Genomic DNA, 19,132 nt, shown 5'->3' with positions numbered 1-19,132 from the left:
AATAATATCAAACATGAACTTGGTGTTCGACGACATTGTCAGTAGATAGTAGTTTTTTTCTTCCTTTTCTTTCTTTTGAGTATTGGACATGGAGAGTCACGAGGGAGAGATGGAAGATGGGGACCTTGGAAAGATAACTGAGAATAACGTGGGTGATGCTATTAAAGCAGTGGCTGTTGAAGAAGTTAATGATGGGGTAGTTCAGGAGGAGTTAATAGTTATTGATCATAGTAATGAAACAGTTAAAGAAGAGGGTATTATTGCTGATGGGCAGAATGAAGAAGGAGGATAGGGGGACCCAGGAAGGGTTGACTCAGACAATATTAATGTTAATCAGGGGAATGTTGAAGAAATAAAAATAAAGTTTCTCCTGTAACTCTGAAGCTGGGCTTGATTCCTAAGCCCAAAACTGTTGAACCCTTTTGTAAACATCAAAGCCCAAGTTCAAACCTCTTCCACAACGTAAATATAGGGAAATTTACAAAAATACTGAAATTTGAGTTAACTTTTACAAAAATACTGTCACACGGAAATCTTTTCAAAAATACTGTGTTTTTATAAAACACTAGTAAAACACAAAGCAGAACAACTCAAAACAACAGTAGAACAACTAAAAAACACCAATAGAATACCAGTGAAACTTAACACAGTATACTACAGTATGAAACTTATAAAAAAATACAGTAAAAGAGTAAAAAATACCGCTTAGCAGTATTTTTGTAAAAAATGACCAAAGTTAGTATACATGTAAATTTCCCGTAAATATGCATGCATTGCCTACAAAGGCCAATGCCAAGCATTGCTACATTTCCTTCTGCATATTTTAATTTCATAAATATGAAAAATCGCCAACTAATTATAGAGTACCACCCCGGTGCGGTGTTCGACGTACCTAATAGAAATACTCTGGCATTGCACCAGACCATGAAGAACAGAAATTTCATGCAACACAAAAGAGATTAATAATGATTATAAAAGCCTATAGAGCTGAAACTCTTAAGCCAAAAATCCATTTAACAACAACTATTAAAACCAAAACCCATAGAGCTCTAACTCCGGGTAGTTATGGGAGGGCTGTAGCCTGTAGTTTATTCAAAATCTATGGAAACAAAGAACCAATAAAAGGAAAACAGAGAAACCCAACAATGGCTTCTAATGTTTCTGTGTATAACTAAAACTTAAAACTAAAACAAAGAGCCATGAACTATATATGCCATACTCAGTTCAGGCCTTCATGTCTTCTTCTCTGATGACTTCATTCACACTTTGCTAGCTCCATTTTCATTATCAACTTTCGGGTTCTTTTTCTCAATCGATTCTGCCATCTCCTCAGTGATTTTTGTATCCACCACCGCACCCGAATTGCTGTCATTATCTTTCAGCTTTTCATCCACAACTGCTTCAACAGGGTTGTCAAGCAGAGGAGCATCTGCAGCAGATGTTGGCATTTCAGTCCTACAAAACCAATACATAGTCATTCATTTCATTAGTAAGAGCATAAAATGGAACTGATGTGTTTTATTATAATATTATTCTCAACCTTTTGGTTGAAGAATCAGCCTTAGAATGTGATCCTTTCGGTTGTTTCCCCTTATCCGAATTAGCACTTTTCTTCACCCTCTTTCGGAGACAACTACACATGCAGAAACAGAACACTTAAATATCAAGAAAAAGGTATCGAAAGAGTTTGTAAGGGGAAGAAACATACGCCAGTGTCTCCAAGAAAGAATCAGTTTTTCCTTGATCAGATTTTTTCACTTCATTAGGCTCTTCTGAAGCTCTCTTCTGTGCTCTAGTTCCTCGCCTACTTAACATGTAGAGTCGGTTTTATAAGAGAAAAACTCAAATCACATAGCGTAAAATGTAGCAAAAAAGAAACAAACCTTCCTGATGGAGGATCAGCCTTTGATTGATCTGACTTCTTAGCTTGCTTCTCCAGATTGGACTTTGATTTTTTGCTCTGTACTTTCAGTCCAGAATTTCTGGATGCATAGAACCACCAAGTAAAAAATTGAACCAATGACAAAGTATTAAGAAATGGTAGAAAAAAAGTGTAAAGAAACCAACCTTTCTGGGGTTGGATCAGCCTTTGGTGGATCAGATATTTTTGCTTCCTTTTCCTGATTTGACTTTGCCTGTACTTTCTGTCCAGAATGTCTAAATGCATAGAACCAGTGAGTGAAAATTGTCCATGTCCATTGTGATTGAGTGTTCTACTTAACCAATTTCAAAGTACTAAGGATTTTTAAGAGAAAAAGTACACACAAACCAACCTTTTGGGGGAAGGATCAGCCTTTGCTTGATCTGATGTTTTAGCTTCTTTCTCCCGACTCGGGCCTTTTGTGTTCTCTACTTTCTGTCCAGAACTTCTGAATGGATAGAATAGAACCCGTATGTTAAAAATTGTTCATGTCCATGGTGCTTGAGTGTTCTACTGGATCAATGCCAAAGTACTAAGAATTGCTAGAAAGTAAAAAAAATACACAAAAACCAACCTTTTCAGGGAAGAATTAGCCTTTGCTTGATCTGATGTTTCAGCTTGTTTCTCCCGCTTAGATTTTTTCCGTCCAGAATTTCTGAATGCATAGAACCCGCAAGTTAAAAAATTGCTCACACAACCATGGCGATTGAGTGTCCACAGAACCAATTGGTTTGAGAAAAAACAAATACATGTAACCAACCTTCCTGATGAAGAAACAGCCTTTGCTCGGTCTGAGCTTTTCGCTTGTTTTCTATTAACCGACTTTGTTCTTCTCAGTCTTCCCTTTGGAATTCTGAACAGCAAGAAAAAGTTCAAAAGTGTCACAATCTACAGACCATCAAAATTCAAAACTCTGTAGCTACCATCTAAGGTGCTCAACAGCTCAAGTATGAAAGTTAAAACCATGAAAACAATATCAAAGAATTGAAAAGACGAGTAAAGCAATCCAACCCTTCATCAGAGAAATCATCAGCCTGATCTGGTTTTACTTGAACAGGTGTTACTGCCTCTAGTGAATTGCTGAATATGTAGAACAGATGAAATATAAATATCAAAGAACAGCATAAGGAAATACAAACTATTTACTATTTAGTATCAAAGAAAAGATAGTCCACACTCTCATTCTTTTTCTTTTCTATGATTTGACCATACATAAAGATGTTTACAATTGATTGGTAAAGCATACAAGTTAAAAACTTACATTTGAGATGAAGAGTCTGGTCCAGGAAGATCAGTCTTTTTACCCTGTTAATACATAACACCCCAATAACATTACAGAATAATTAAGCAAATGAAAATATTAAGAACAGATATAAGAACACGACTCGAGGCAAAATACACACTTCCTCAGCTAAAGCATCATCTACAATCGGCTCCCATCGTTGGTGTTGGAGGTTAAGTGTCTCTTGATCCCCATCAACATACAACACCTACACAAAAGCTCACAAACAACATAAAAAACATAGGTAGTTTTGCTCAAATGTCCATGGTAATATGAAAGAGTTTATGTATGCTAGTTTTGCTCAAATGATTCACATAGCTTTGAAAAATTCACAATAATGGATAATTTGCATAGTCAGAGTTGCAAAACCGCAGAAAAGCCCGGAAGCAAGAACATTTTTAGTAAACTAGAGATTAATATGAATTCACCTGATGCTTCTTTTTAACAGGGTCATAAGATTTAACAATGCCTTCATAAAACCTGGAGAAAAAGATTACAAAACAAATCCCACATAATTACTAAATTCTCCTGCAATTTTTTCAATATATTACAGAATCAGAACAAGTCAGAAATACTCACTCTTTATCTAGGGGCCACCAAACCTTAATCTTTGTTCCGATAAGCAGTTCGCCTAGATTAGGCATTTCGGAAGCCTGAATAAGAAAACAAATGAAACAATAATATATAAATTTTGAAACAAGTTCTCAGAAGGAGCCAAAATAAACAAGATAAAATACAAAGAATGACTGAGACATCACAGATTTTCTAGCTAGACACAAGTTAATTCATATCATACCTCCTCCTTTCCAATGACATGTTCCTTCTTGAAAGTTGTTTTAGAAGAACTAGAAAACTTAGTTCCAGTCCTAGAGCCCCAGCCCTACAAAATAGTATTTTGTAAATAAAACTTCATTTGTAAACTAGTAACTATCAATATGGTAAAAGGAAATATGGTGGTACCTTATGAAGAGATCCTTCATTAGTGTCATTATTGGAATAATGCACAGCCCTTCTCCTTTTCCTAGTAGTCCTTAGAGCTGATAGGTTATCATTGACATTGACATCCTCAGACTTCACAGTAGACTGCTCTTGTTGTTTTTCCTCGGGAGGCTGGCCAGGGCCTTCAGAAGCAGCAGCAAGCTCAAGCTTAGTTGAGTTCTCCTGATCATTCTCTTCTACGCTGCCAGTATCCTCGGGTTTCTCATTCAAATTGAGATTGACAATTACTTTAGCCTTCTCTTTGATATCTGTTTGGGACTTGGTATCAGCTTCCTGATTCAATGTACTCATTTTTCCCTTTCCGCGGCTCCTTTGATATTGAGCTACATTTTTCCTTTTACTCTTATCGAGTTGAGGTGCTAGCTCTGTCACATTACCCTTCCCATTATCAGTGTTTCTTAGACGAGATGACCTCCCAGCATGATCATCTCCTTCCTCTGGTTTCATCGAAGAAGAATTCGATGACTGTCCTCGCTTTTTGGTAGCAGAAGTTGGCTCATTTTCAGATTTTGCTGCCTTAGTTGACTTCATTACAGAATCAGTTTCCTTCTTCTCTTCCCTTGAAGTATTTCTTGAATCTTCTCTTTCTCCCGGGGCTTCTTCTGCATCCATCGAAGTATTTGACTTCTGGCCTCTCTTTTTGGGAGCAGTGTCTGTGTCTTCCTCAACTGAGACTGGCTCTTTTCCTTTAGCAATGTCTTTTGGATTCTTCCGAGAAGTTTGCACCGGCTCACTTTCATGTTCAGCGGTACCACTTGAATCAGCTCCTTTGGAATTGCCTTCCACAGCACTCATCAAAGAATTTGATGGCTCCTCAGCACTCTTGTTCAGAATTGAGCTTGGTTCAGCAACATCTCTTGAATCAGCAGCTCTTTCAGTATGTAATTCTTTGCAAGAATTGTTCTTTCCATTGTTATCAGAAGTTGGCCATCTTGGAGGAGGCATTAGTGCTCTTAAAGAATCACCTTTTTGGTCAGCATTCCCACCATTGGCCCCCTGCTGCAAACAAACATAAAATTTGTAACACAAGATTTCAGTGGGAAAAACAAAACAGTGATGACAAGGAAATTGGCAATTCTATAATAAATCTTGAGGCGAAAAACAAATGTACACACCGAAGTATTTTCTGTTTCCTTAGCAGCCTTATGGTTGTTAGTTTTGGGGCATAATGTAGCCACTATTGGAGCATAATCATTCACATCAATCTTCATCGACGTCACTGCTGTTTTGATGTACGGTTTGAGCTTAGAAGCACACATAGTGAAAACCGTCTCTCCCAGTTTCAAACAAGCAGATGATATGTTCTGAAACAAGGAACAGGTCAGGTTTCTCAAATTATAAAAGAACACAACATGAAGCAAAACATAAAACTTAAACATGTTTTATTACCTGTTTTTTCTTGTTAACACTAGATAGAAGAAGAGTGAAAATATCAGATGGAATGTCTTCACTTTCTTCTAAAACCAATGTCATTATTTGTTCCATAGATGAAAATATAGATGGTGGATGGTTGGACCTTAACATTTAGCAGAAACATGTCATCAATTAATTGAATATTTACAAAAAAAAAATATGTTAAAATCAAGAAAACCAACATTCTCCACACTTAGAAGATTCATACTCGATAAGTACTCATCAACAACTTACTAACATTTTCAATCATTACCATTCCCTAGATGAAAAGATAAAAACAAACCATCTATCTCAATTTCAATTCCAGGACAACCTACATATAGATTAGTGTTCAACTCTACACTCAAATCGTTAAGCATCAAAGAGTAAAGCTTTTACCTAATTTGTTCAAAGAAAATTTGAAACATGTCATAAACTAATGCATCACATCCAAGATCCATCATCAACAAGCATGACCTGATCTTACAAACAACATCCAAGATGTGCATAGCCTTGGTAAAGCGACGGCCTGATTCTAGGGACAAATATTCAAAAGCTACAACAGTTGATTTGAAAATCTCCTGTATAACAAATAAAATAGATAAGCTTCTGTTGTAAAACCATATAAACAAAACAAACAAAACAAAACAGATCTCATAAAGATTGAAACTTTAATAATACTCTTTCAATTTTGATTTGGAAGGACTACCTTCATTTGTTCATCCTTATAAGGAGGATCCGGTGCAGTTATCCTTATAATCTCAGTGATGCAAGTTAGAACTGAGAGTTTGACATCCGTATCAGAGTGCTTGAAAAGCTCATCAGAAATCAAAGCTGTCAATGCTGGTGAAATCACAACTTCTAGAGATACCAACTCTGTTTGTTCCACGTTCGACAACAAATTCTCGGCTCTCTACAATACAAAAATGAAATGTTATGTGTTAGGAAGACTTTGTGTTCATATGACTCTAAAAGGAAGACAATACTAGACACCAAAATACAAGCTCAAAAATTAATCACATCACATCTCAATTCCAAACTTCATATGTGTCTACCACATTTAAATTTGTAATTAGTTTTTCAAATCATTAAGAATCAACCCATATTCTAACATGGTTGGCAATCTCAATTGTATAAATCAAAAACATATAAACATACTTTTGCTCAAATCAAATACACAAGTCATACCTTATTCCTCTTTGTAAACCAAACATAAGTCAATCTAAAATACCCTTATGAGTGAGAGTAAAACTCCCTACTCGTGAACAAATCATTTGAATAATTCAAAAACAAATCTGAAATCACCCAAAGTAAATTGATTGTAAAATATTGACCACCATGAAAACAGAGGTCTAATGGATTCACATACAAGCAAAAGCATTCTTCAAAATCTATATCAAACACAAAACAAAATAAACAGAACAATGAGTATTTCTTCTAGATTTTAGATCAAACAAAAACAATATCAACAATACATCCTGATGATCAATTTAAGGACAATCCAAAGGAAATCAAAGAATATAAGAGCATTTGAAAAAAAAAACAACAACAAATGGGGGGGAACAAAACCCATGTAACAGTAAGAACAAAAAAAAAGGTGTGAGAAAAGTGATGAGGTGAGAGCACCAATTTCAAGTCTCTCTGCTAATGAAAACATGAAAACAAACAAAACCCATTAAAAAAGATATAATCTTTAAGCAAAAGAAACAACAAAAAAGAAGAAAAACAAAATGAAAAGGAATGACATTACTTCAATAAGGTTGAGAAGGTCAGTTATGGAGCCAGAAATTGTAAGGAGTCTCCTGCCAACATCGGTTAGATTGTGCTTGAGAACTTCTTGAGACAAAGAAGACATAGCTACAAAATGGATTGAAATTTGAGTGGCTTTTCCAATGAACAGACCACCCCTTTATATACTAGTTCAAAAAGGGTTTTGCCTTTTTTCGTTTTCCCGGTTGTTTACTCACTCACTCTCCCAGGTGTTTGATTTTTTTTCAGTGCTGACCAAGAAAGGAAAAACTCCTCTGCCAACCTTTTTCATGTTTATCTCGTTTACCCTTTCCATAAACAATCATTTAATATACTACATATATATATACATCATTACAACACAAAATAAACTGACAAAAAACCCACCTGGTTTTAGAACCAATAATAAATAGTATTCTATCAAAATTCATAAATGAGGAAAGAAATCCAAAAATAAAACTGCCCTCTCAATTCCAACTCTGTCTTTTTTCTTGTTCTAACACTTTGCCTCAAACACACATAATTTACAGTTTTACACTACTATGTATAAACAATCATATTTTATTTAAGGATTTTATAATTAAGTGTACTAAGCTAAAATGAATCATATAATATTTCTTACTACATTTTATATTACACTTAATAACTATCAACCTTTTAACTCTATAATAAAATGTTAATAATTAGATAAATATTAACTTTGGTGTAATAAAATTTATCAGAAAAAAAATTATGTATATTGAAGAACATTGTCTTTTATGGATTAAATGTAAAAGTATTAAACACTATATAAGAACATGGACTACTCTACTTATCACCAATTGATTTTGATATCTATAATATCTCACATAGATTAAATGTAAAAGTATTATTCTATATATAAGAACATGGACTACTTTATGTGCATCAAACTTTTACATATATAAAACTAAGAAAATATAATTTTGACATTCTTATTTGTAATTTACCTTATTAATTTCATTAAGATAAAGATTAATATAGTGATTAGAATGAACTAATGAAGCAACTTAGTTTTTTTTTTTTCTTTTTTTTTTTTTGATGAAAAGCGTTTATATTATAGAATAAAATTCAGTTAGACCTCACGGTCGTTACAAAATAGAGTATCCGGAATAGAAGAGACCGGTAGAGACCCATACATCTGGTGGGCGAAGGCCCATCTAGTGAAGCAACTTAGTTACCACTATACTAATTCTTATCTTAATGAAACTAATAATATAACTGTATAAATAAACTTAAAATTTTTGTGTCTATTTAGTACGTTGTATTACATTGTATTAAAATATTAAATCGTATTAAGATACACTTAAACAATACACACTAATTGATGTATAATTAATCTAAATCAGATAATTAATAAATAATAAATATTTAATACACATTATTGTACATAATAAATGTGTTTATCATTACTCTAAAATATATAATTTATATAACATATAATATTATATTTGGTGTTGATTACATCTTAATGTAATAGAAAATACTAGATAGACAGAGAGTGTAAATTAATTTTGAGTTTGTTTGTACTAATAACACAAAAGCACATCAACTAATTGATTTGATTGTCAAATAATACCCAAATTAATTGTAAATAATCAAAAGTGTGGTTTGGACTTTGGACTTTTCAAAGAATAGAAACTACTAAATTAGTAAAAATACTTGAAATAAAACAATTCAGTTCATAAAATATAACCAATATCTTGTCTTTCAGTGATAAAAGCATCAGAGACATTATAATATTATACTACTATAGAATAAAAAATAATCATAAACAATGGACCAAATCTAAAAGGTACCCAACATTCTTAGAAATCTAAAGTCAATTTTGTCAGAAACCAATAAAACCTATATTATATAATTAAACAATAACAATGAATAGATTTGCACTTTTCTTTTTTTTTCCTTTGTTAGTTTAATGATTGGTGCACACAAAATATGCACTAATATACTATACCTAGTAACTTGATAGTATTTTTGAAATAATTATATATTATCAAAATGTAACTCAAAATTTTAAAATAATATTGTTATATTATTAAGTATAATATTTTAGTGCATATATTATTTTTGTATTTGTTGTTGTATGGTTTTACACCTTTTAATTTTTACTAGTGGTTTAGTTTAACACTATTTAGATTATCTACGATGGAAGATGTAATAGTATTATTTAACACAAGAACTAATTTTGTGGTGATTTTACATTAACTTTTATTATTGTACTACAATATATAATTATAAATTTTAATGTAAAATTTAATATGCCATGACCACTTAATATTTTATTAAAAAATAAATAAAAATAATAATGCAAAAGTAAATATAAAATTTAATAATAATAAGATGAGTGTTACTGTCAATCTTTTATTACAACCTCGCCAATTTTCGTGTCCGAAAATACATATCAAAATATTTTTTTATAGCGATATTCGTTATACTCACAACATCATTTTTGTAAATTTTTGAAAGATTTTGAATAGTTTACAGTGCCAAAATTAGGTTTGAAGTTTTCTAAACACGCATAGCAAACTATAATATCAGAAATTATATTTTTGGTACAGTAAATTATTAAGAATTTTTAAAAATTTACAAGAATAATAATGTAACAATAACAAATACCGTTAAGAAAAAAATTGGCATGTGATTTTGGGCGTGAAAGTTGACTAAGAGGTTGTAATATGAGGTTGTAATTAACACTCCTCTAATAATAATACAAATCATTTAATACAAAATAAGGTATTAACTAAGGTGTCATTTTGTAACACTTTTGTTTTTTAATTTTTTAATCACAAAATGAAAGCAAAATTTTTGTTTTTAAAAAATTTATTTTTGAAAAACGAAAATGCGTTCTGTAACCACTTTTATTTTTCAATTTTAAAAACAGAAAACAAAAGTGTGTTCTGTAAAGTTTATTTTTATTTTTATTTTTAAATTTTATTTAAGTCGGGTCTAGGTCCGGGGTCGGATTCGGATTCAGGTTCAAGTCAAAAGCCGGGTTTAGCGCCAGGGCCGTAGGGAGGGGATTTGGGTCCGGGTCTGGTCGTAATCTAAAAGATTGATTAAGAAAAAAAAACCGTTTAAAAAAATATTGAAAGTGATTTTTTTTTTTGTTTTTAAAATTTTGATTTCTAATTATAAAATTGAAAAGTAAAAACAGTTTTATAGAACATGTTTTTAAAAAATATTTTCACTTTTCTACTTTTAAAAACAGAAAATTGATTAAAAAAGTGTTACCAAATGCCACTTAAAATTTAATAATAAAATTAAAAATGACATGATGGTAAATATAAAGTATAATATTTATTGTGATACAAATTCGACCTATATTTTTTTGAGTTTTTAAAATATGAGTCGTGTCGTGTCAGGCCATAAAAAAATTATGAGTTATATCATGTTGTGCAATAATTTTATAGGGTAGGCCCGTCGCATGTCCAGTAATTTTGTGACGTCCTCAGATTCGTGTCGTATTTTATTTATATCGATACGTTTTTATTAAATAGACCAATTTATTTTCTTATATAATTCAAATTTGTGCTCCATACTTTTACATTTTTATTACAAATCGGTGAATTAGATATTAAAATATATATGTATTTTATAGTTTTAATAATTTTTATATATTTTTTTTCAATAATTACATAAAATCATATAAAAAATAATTATAATTATTATAATTTAAATAATACTATCATTTTAATTGATAAGTAAATATTTCTCATTATTATTATTATCAAATGAGAATTGTTAAAAGTCACTATTGGTGTCTAGTATCATTTTCGGTGTCATACGTATAATTAAGTATCGAGTCTCATATAACTTAAAAAAATAGCTTTTAAGTAATATCATTAATCAATATTGGAACGCCACCTATAGAAAGTGTTGGACACCACTGGTGTCCAATAGTAATGCTCTTATCAAATTATTATATTTTTTAATGTGTTATGTTTTGAGCTAAGTGCTTATGTGTCGTGTTGTGTCATGTCGTGTCTAAATTCATATTTTTTTTTGTATTGTGACTAAGCACGTATATTTTTGTAGCGGGTCGTGCTTGCCCGTGCCTCTCGGGCTCACTTCGTGTCGAGTCAAAATCTCCCGCCCATATTTACAACACTAAGTGAGAGTGTAAAAAAAAATTGTTTTTCTTTAATCTTTTCTTTTTAACCTACTGCAATACTAATACTTGACTAAATTCATTAAATATTAATCAATTTGACGAGATACGTTATACAACTCTTCCATTTTTTTTTTATTTTTTTTAAGGATTTTTTTTTTCATTCTTATTTTCAGACAAAAAAGAGAAAATTAAATACTATAAAATCAGTTATTTCCGTAACTGTATAAAAAAAAAATCATTCAATAAATATTTACCATTTTAGTTTCCTTCAAAAATATTTCTTTTATTTTATAAGTAACAAAATTCAAATGAGAAAAAAAAAATCTTATTATTTTAAATTTTTTTGGAAAGAAAATTACACTTTCTTTTTATGATAGAAAAAAAATATTTACAAAATCTATCTAGCTATAAATGTTCAAATAAAAAATTTAACTATACCACAATTTAAGTAGGTCGGCTTTGACTTGTCTGGTCTATTGACCTGCGTTTTTCTCTGTTTTGCTGTCCTGCTGTTTGTGTTAAAGTGTTAGTTTGGCTGTTAGTGTTTTTTTGTTTTGCCTTGATCTGTTCATGGCAGAAAGTGGAGAGATGGATATTGAACACGATAAGGATTTTGTCATCTTAACGAGTGGAGATGATGATGATGGAGGGCTCTTGTATGACACAAATGATAGAGAATTATCAGACTTCGACGATCGATGGTGTTTAGTCGGCCGGTTTCTCACTGAAAGATCCCTCGACTTCATGGCTATGCAACACAAAATGGCATCACTGTGGAGACCCGGTAGAGGTATGTTTGTAAAAGAATTGGAAGATAATCTTTATCTATTTCAGTTTTATCATCAAATTGATGTAGACAAAGTGGTGGAGGGGAGCCCATGGACTTTTGATAGGGTGCCACTGATCTTTTCAAAACTGAATATGGGGGAGAATCCGCGATCAGTATTGCTTAATAAACTGGATTTTTGGATTCAACTCCATGGACTATCTACTGGCTTTATGTCTGCAAAGGTGGTCAAGGATATCGGGAACTACATCGGCACCTTCATAGAAGCCGACAAGAACAATTTCATGGGAATATGGCGTGATTATCTTCGGGTACGTGTCTCTGTTCGTACTGATCTGCCTTTAAAAAGAAGAATGAAACTAGAGAAAAAAGGAGGTGAGTTATGTTATGCTAATTTCAAATATGAGGATCTTCCAACATTTTGCTTCATATGTGGAATCCTTGGACATTCAGAAAAGTTCTGTCCAACTTTGTTTGATACACCACAACATCTGATTAAGAAACCATACAACCTTGAGTCAAGGCCATGCCAAGAAGAAGACAACATACAATCGGCCTCCAAATGGCTTCGACAAGGCTTATTGGCTCGAGGGGAGAGCTCGGTGAAGGAATGGGAGGAGTCTCGCCGAGAAAGAACCAAGCACCGAGGAGAGCTATTGGGGGCGAAATTCATGGGAAGCATCAACCTCTTGCACGATCCATGGGATTGGATGGAGGAATTAGAGGCTTTGATTTGGGAATTAATGTTGATCAACCCCAGAGTACTATTTCGGGAAAGTCAGCAATAAGAAGCACCTTGATTGATGGCATGAGAGAGGATACTTTTGAGGATATTGATGGAGATTTGTTGATCCTTGAATCAAAAGGAAACGTGTGGGTCGGGTATGAAGATTAATGGGCCGAATGAGGAGAATGGTGACAACATGAGTATTTTGGAAGGGACAAAAAACGTTATTAGGCGGGTTCGTGTCACAGCTCCGCCAAGAATTATGAATGTGTTAAGGCAGGTGCCGTGGGCTTGGGAACCAACGGGCTTTTCAGTTCCTTAAAGAGATAGTGTCTCAAAAGAAACCCAATTTCGTTTTTTTATGTGAAACAAAAAGTAATAAAGCTCGTATTGATTTTGTGGGCCGTGGATTGGGCTTCGAAGGGAGGTTTGTGGTTGAAGCTCAAGGTAGGAGTGGTGGACTTGCTTTATTGTGGAAAAATGATAAAGATGGTAGAATAATTGGCTTTTCTCAAAACCATATCGATTTTATGGTAGAAGTGGATGGTAACCCGAAATGGAGACTTACTGGAGTCTATGGAGAACCCCAAAGACAACAACGGATGGACACATGGAACCTTTTAAGATCTCTGTTGAACAATTCAAGTGACCCGTGGTGCGTGATTGGTGATTTAAACAATGTGCTTAGCCAAAGCGACAAAAGTGGAGGACAACCATATCCAAATTGGCTTATTTCTGGTTTTGAACAAACTATACAGGAGTGTGACTTATACGACATGGACTTGGTTGGTTACCCTTATACTTGGGAAAAAGGAAGGGGAACGTCTCGATGGATAGAAGTTAGATTGGATCGGGCCCTTGTTTCAACTTCTTGGCTCCAAACTTTTACGCAAGCTCGCCTACTCAACCTTGAAACTTCTCCTTCGGATCACTCGCCTATCTTTCTTGAATTTGTTGCTCCGGTTGTCTTCATTCCAAATAGGCGCTTCAGGTTCGAGAATGCTTGGTTGAAGGAACCAATGTGTTTGGAGATTGTGAAAGATTGTTGGAATGGCTCTAATCTTGCCTCGGTAGCAGAAAAGATCTCTCAGTGTGCAGATAAGTTGGCCACTGGGGGAAGAATATAATTTGGAAATTTCAAGATCCGAATCAAGCAATGCCGTGTTGAGTTGAAAAACTTGAAGAACAAAAGGGACGCTCTCTCGGTCCAGCGTTATAATGAGAAGAAAAAGGAACTCTTTCTGGTGTTGGATCAAAAGGAAATTTTTTGGAAGCAGAGGGCAAAGCAATTTTGGTTGAAGGAAGGCGACGAATAGTAAATACTTCCATAGAGCGGCTGGCTAGCAACCGTAGAAGCTTTAACCAAATTTCGAAACTCAAGGATTCGAGTGGCAATTGGAAGGATTGGGAAAATGGCCTTGAGGATGTAGTAGTGGATTACTTCTCATCTTTATTTAGTGCTTCAAACCTGGGCAGTGACATGGTGATTCAGTGTATTCAAAGGAAGGTCTCAAGTCAGATCAATGAAGACCTTCATCAACCAATAGATGCCGAGGAGGTAAGGAAAGCAGTTTTCAGTATGCATCCGGATAAGAGCCCTGGCCCTGATGGTATGACTCCTGCTTTTTATCAAAAATGTTGGGAAATTGTTCAATTTGATATTGTGGCGGTGGTTCAGAAATTCATAACTACAGGAGAGTTTGATTCAGCTTGTGGGGATGCTAATGTTGTGTTGATTCCGAAAAAGAAAGTTCCTGAAAGTATGGTCGATCTTAGACCTATTGCTTTATGTAATGTTCTATATAAGATCATTACTAAAGTAATGGCTAATAGGATGAAACCTTACATGGATCAAATTGTCTCAGAAGCTCAAAGTGCATTCATCCCGGGGAGACTAATAACTGATAATATCATGGTTTCTTTTGAAGTACTCCACTACTTGAAAAGGAAAAGAAAAGGCAAGGATGGTTTTATGGCTCTTAAACTGGATCTCAGTAAAGCCTACGATCGCATTGAATGGAGTTTCTTGGAGTCAGTTCTTAGAAAGATGGGCTTCTCGGATCATTGGGTTTCTTTGGTAATGAAGTGTGTGGGTTCGGCAAGGTACAATGTGATTCATGGAGGGAGAACAATGGGGCCGATCCTTCCATCTCGTGGTATACGCCAGGGAGATCCTTTATCGCCATATATCTTTATCACATTGTGCGGAAGGTCTATACTCGCTTTGATAAGTAGATATGAGGCATTGGGTTTTATCCATGGATGTAAAGTGGCGAATGGGGCTCCTAAAGTGTCTCATATGCTCTTCGCTGACGACAGTTATCTGTATTGCAAAGCCACGCTTCAAGAAGCCAATCGCATCAAAGATCTTCTTCGTCAATTTGAATGTGCTTCAGGTCAGAAAGTTAACTTGGGGAAGTCTTCAATCTTCTATAGCACTAATACAGCAAATCATGTTCGGGAGGATATCAATACTCTGTTACAAATGCCACAAGCAGACGAAAGGAGTATGTATCTGGGCCTCCCCAGTACAATGGGAAGAAACAAGTCCATTTGTGTCGGGATTTACGAAAGACAGAGTTAGGAAAAGCTTCAAGGTTGGGATGCGAAGGTTCTCTCACGTCTTAGGCAAAGAAGTGTTAATCAAGTCGGTAGCGCAAGCTCTTCCTAGCTATGCTATGAATGTGTTCTTACTTCCGTTGGAGATTAGCAGAGATATAGAAAGTTCCATGGCGAGATTTTGGTGGAAGAGTTCTTCGAAGGAAAACAAAGGCATTCCTTGGATGTCTTGGGATCGGATGTGTAAGAGTAAGAATAATGGAGGTCTTGGGTTTCGGAATCTTCATGATTTTAATTTGGCTTTGTTGGGCAAACAAGGTTGGCGCTTTTTAACAAGACCCGAGTCCTTAGTGTCGCGAATCTTTAAGGCAAGATACTTCTCCAATGGAACATTTCTCTCGGCCTCTTTAGGGAACAATCCAAGCTTTGTGTGGCGAAGTGTTTGGGAAGCTCAAGCTCTAGTTCGTGCGGGAGTTCGTTGGAGTGTGGGAAACGGAGCTTCTATTGATGTACTAAACGAACCATGGCTGCCTGATCAACATAATCCTTTTGTAAGTTCCTCTCATCCAGCTCTCCATCAAGCAAAAGTGAATAATTTATTGACCATGGACATGAGTTCATGGGACATTGAGTTACTGAAGGATTTATTTGAGGAGAGAGACCATGATTTGATCTTGCAAATTCCTTTAGGCATCCATCGGGATTCGGATAGGAAATTTGTTTTGGACGGAAGCTAATGGGATGTACTCGGTCAAGAGTGCATATGTTCTTCAACGAGCGAGAGGTGGAGGCAACGAGATTGCAGCCTCGGATTTTTGGAAAGCATTATGGTCCTTAAAACTCGCACTCCCAAAATAAAAAATCGATGTGGAGGGCGGTTCTAATTGTCTCCTACCCTTTCTCGGCTTGCCTCTAAGCGTGTTCCCGTCAACACTCGCGGCCCGTTGTGCGAGGAGATGGACGAGACAATTGCACATGTTCTTCTCGAGTGTCAAGTTAAAATGGTGTGGGAAAGAGTCGGCATAGGCACCTGACGATATTGCAGGAACCGTGTTCTTGACCGTGTGTGAGCAATTTCACACAATTGGCGTAGAAACAATGTTTGGGCTCGCTATTTGTTGGGCAGTTTGGGGAGCGAGAAACGATGTTGTTTGGCAAGGGAAATCGTTCAATATTTCAGCTATAATTGTCTCCGCTAAAAGCTATCTTGATCAATGGAAACACGCTCAAAAAACTCAAATTGAGTCATTATGGTCTACTCTTCAAGACTATGATGGAATGGAGCGTTGGGTAAAACCTCAGGAAAATAGTATCAAGATCAATGTGGATGCAGCTATTTTTGAAAGACAGAATCGGTTTGGTTGTGCCTTGGTGGTGCGTGATCACAACGGTTTGCTTATTGAGGGTCGTACTAAACTACACATCGGCAATATTGCTCCTTCTGTCGCTGAAGCTTTGAGCTTTAGGGAAGCATTAAGTTGGCTCAAAGATCAAAGTTACAACCCAATTTGGATCGAGACGGATTGTTTATTGGTGGTACAAGCCCTGCGGAACTCGACTATTTTATCTTCTCAATTTGGTTGTGTGATTCAGGAGTGTAAAGCCATGTTGGCTAATCTCAGTAATGTTTATTTTTGTTTTGTTAAACGGTCAGCTAATAGAGTCGCTCATGAGTTTGCTAGAGCGTCACTATTATATCCTGATTGTATGTTCAGTATGGAAAATGTTCCAACTGATTTGTTACCTGTTTTGGTGACTGATTTCGAAGGTTAATAAAGTTTGAATTTTACCTTTCAAAAAAAAAAAGTAGGTCGGCTTTAAGCACATACTTAGTTTACCTTAACTCAAAAACGAACCTTATAAATACAAATATGATTAAATTATTATTAAAGGACCACCTTATTATTACTTGATGATGCATTTTATTACTGGTATTGTATATTAATTTACCAAAAATAATATGTCACCTCAAATAATATTAGGCATTCTAAAAATTAAAAATTATTTTTTATTTAATTTTTTATATGAAAAGGAAAAAAAAAATTGATAGTAAACTTTTAAGACTACAATTTTTCTTTCTATTTCATATAAACATAATTTAAATAAGAAAAAAAAAAAGTATTGTCTATAGAAATTTATCTTTTGAAGTTTAACTTTTACTTTATTTTTACTAAAGATTTTTTTTTTCTCATTTGAATTTTGTTACCTATAGAACAAAAGAACATCTTAAAGGAGAACCAAATGGTAAATAAATTGAATTTCGATATTTTTTTAACACAGTTAAGGAAGCAATTAATTGTTTTTAGATATGTATGAAAATGTTGTATAAATATACCATAGTAAATAAAAAAATCAAATATTTTAAAGGGAAAATAATGGTTAATATTTAATTTTGAATAATAAAAATTAAATTTACCTTATATATTTTACAATTTAAAATAATTTTTATAAAATTGAAAAATAAAAATAGCTGAAAAAAAGTTTGTAGGTAAATTTTCCATTTCATATTCTAAATTGTAAAATACAAATAAGGTAAATTTAATTTCCATTCTCTGTAATCCAAATGAGATTATTGGATAACTTACCTTGAAATTGTTATGTTTTTCTTGACCCAAACACAGATTTTGCAATGCCCTATAGTTTTGAATCAATTGGGGTCACACTCTGTCATTGCATCTTTGACCTAATTACAAATATATGATATGCCCAAAAAATTAATTATGAGAATTAAGACATAAAAAAATGTTAAAACAAAACTAACAAATTACACAAGTAAACATGGGTACGAAGATTATCAAAAGAAAAAAAAGTGAAATTATTTGGGTATGAACTACAAAAATTAAATACATCAAAAAATTGAAAAGAAAAAAAATAGAGAAAGAAGAATTTACCGTATGTAAAGAAGATTTATTCAGCCCTTGAAAGTTTTGGGGTCATTTGTTTGGTGGTGGAATATAAAATTTTATGACTTCATGGAAATTATAAAAAATTATAAATTTCATTGCGACAATGGAAATGAAAGGAAGAGATGTGAATATTTTTCGATGAAGATATGAGGATGATTGAGATTTGATATTCATAATTAATTTAGATCGCTGAGAAATTATAGAATTAGGAAAAAGAAATAGCTCTGAAATGAAAGATATCATTTTACTCGCAAGAGAAAAGAAAAGGGGAAAGAAAAAATATACAGTAGTTTCGAAAAGCGGCGGAAGAGAAAATACACAATAGGGTACTCAATACTCTCGAGCTTATAAATTATTATTGTGATAATGTGTAATTACAAATTTATCTGTTTCATAACGCATGTTCTAAGGTTATAAAAGTAAATTGACGAAAAATATTTAAAACAAAATATTTCGATATAAATTTCTAAATATATATAATTATAATATTAAATATTGAAATATTTTTTTCAAATTTATTTTTATAGCAATATTTATTATAGTTATAATATTATTTCGGTGAATTAAAAAAAAATGATTATTTTACCGTACTAAAAATAGGGTTCTTTTTATTTTATTTTACCGTGCATGTTCAAAAAACTCAAACTTATTTTCGGTAATGTAAATTATTTAAAAAAT

General features: G+C 33.6%; 2 protein-coding genes across 7 annotated transcripts; one reads left to right on the top strand and one right to left on the bottom strand.

Moving 5' to 3' along the window:
* Nucleotides 1–938: 938 nt before the first annotated feature.
* On the bottom strand, nucleotides 939–18,870 carry LOC115705003 (sister chromatid cohesion protein PDS5 homolog C). 6 transcript variants are annotated; one of them, XM_061118345.1, is made up of 22 exons: nucleotides 18,440–18,870; nucleotides 18,134–18,231; nucleotides 7,345–7,396; nucleotides 6,304–6,507; nucleotides 5,994–6,175; nucleotides 5,592–5,718; nucleotides 5,318–5,506; nucleotides 4,164–5,201; nucleotides 4,000–4,083; nucleotides 3,783–3,856; nucleotides 3,632–3,683; nucleotides 3,325–3,411; nucleotides 3,183–3,226; nucleotides 2,933–3,001; nucleotides 2,682–2,774; nucleotides 2,496–2,576; nucleotides 2,274–2,369; nucleotides 2,068–2,157; nucleotides 1,884–1,982; nucleotides 1,709–1,807; nucleotides 1,541–1,633; nucleotides 939–1,455 (listed from the first exon to the last, which is right to left on the bottom strand). In XM_061118345.1, the coding sequence occupies exons 4-22, from the start codon at nucleotides 6,307–6,309 to the stop codon at nucleotides 1,260–1,262; spliced, it is 2,799 nt and encodes a 932-aa protein (XP_060974328.1). In that variant the 5' UTR covers nucleotides 6,310–6,507; nucleotides 7,345–7,396; nucleotides 18,134–18,231; nucleotides 18,440–18,870; the 3' UTR covers nucleotides 939–1,259. The 6 variants fall into 6 exon arrangements, with proteins under 6 accessions (XP_060974328.1, XP_060974331.1, XP_030488095.2 ...); XM_061118348.1 differs by having other exon boundaries at nucleotides 18,134–18,870; XM_030632235.2 differs by lacking the exons at nucleotides 18,134–18,231; nucleotides 18,440–18,870 and having other exon boundaries at nucleotides 4,164–5,198; nucleotides 7,345–8,155.
* On the top strand, nucleotides 15,593–16,285 carry LOC133034835 (uncharacterized mitochondrial protein AtMg00310-like). Its single transcript, XM_061110267.1, has one exon. It carries the CDS (start codon nucleotides 15,593–15,595, stop codon nucleotides 16,283–16,285), a length of 693 nt encoding a protein of 230 aa, XP_060966250.1.
* Nucleotides 18,871–19,132: the final 262 nt, after the last annotated feature.

The sequence above is a fragment of the Cannabis sativa genome, chromosome 1 (genome assembly GCF_029168945.1).
Source record: "Cannabis sativa cultivar Pink pepper isolate KNU-18-1 chromosome 1, ASM2916894v1, whole genome shotgun sequence".
Taxonomy (NCBI): Eukaryota; Viridiplantae; Streptophyta; class Magnoliopsida; order Rosales; family Cannabaceae; genus Cannabis; species Cannabis sativa.
Note: the sequence above shows the minus strand (reverse complement) of the source record. Positions and strands in the feature narration are given on the sequence as shown.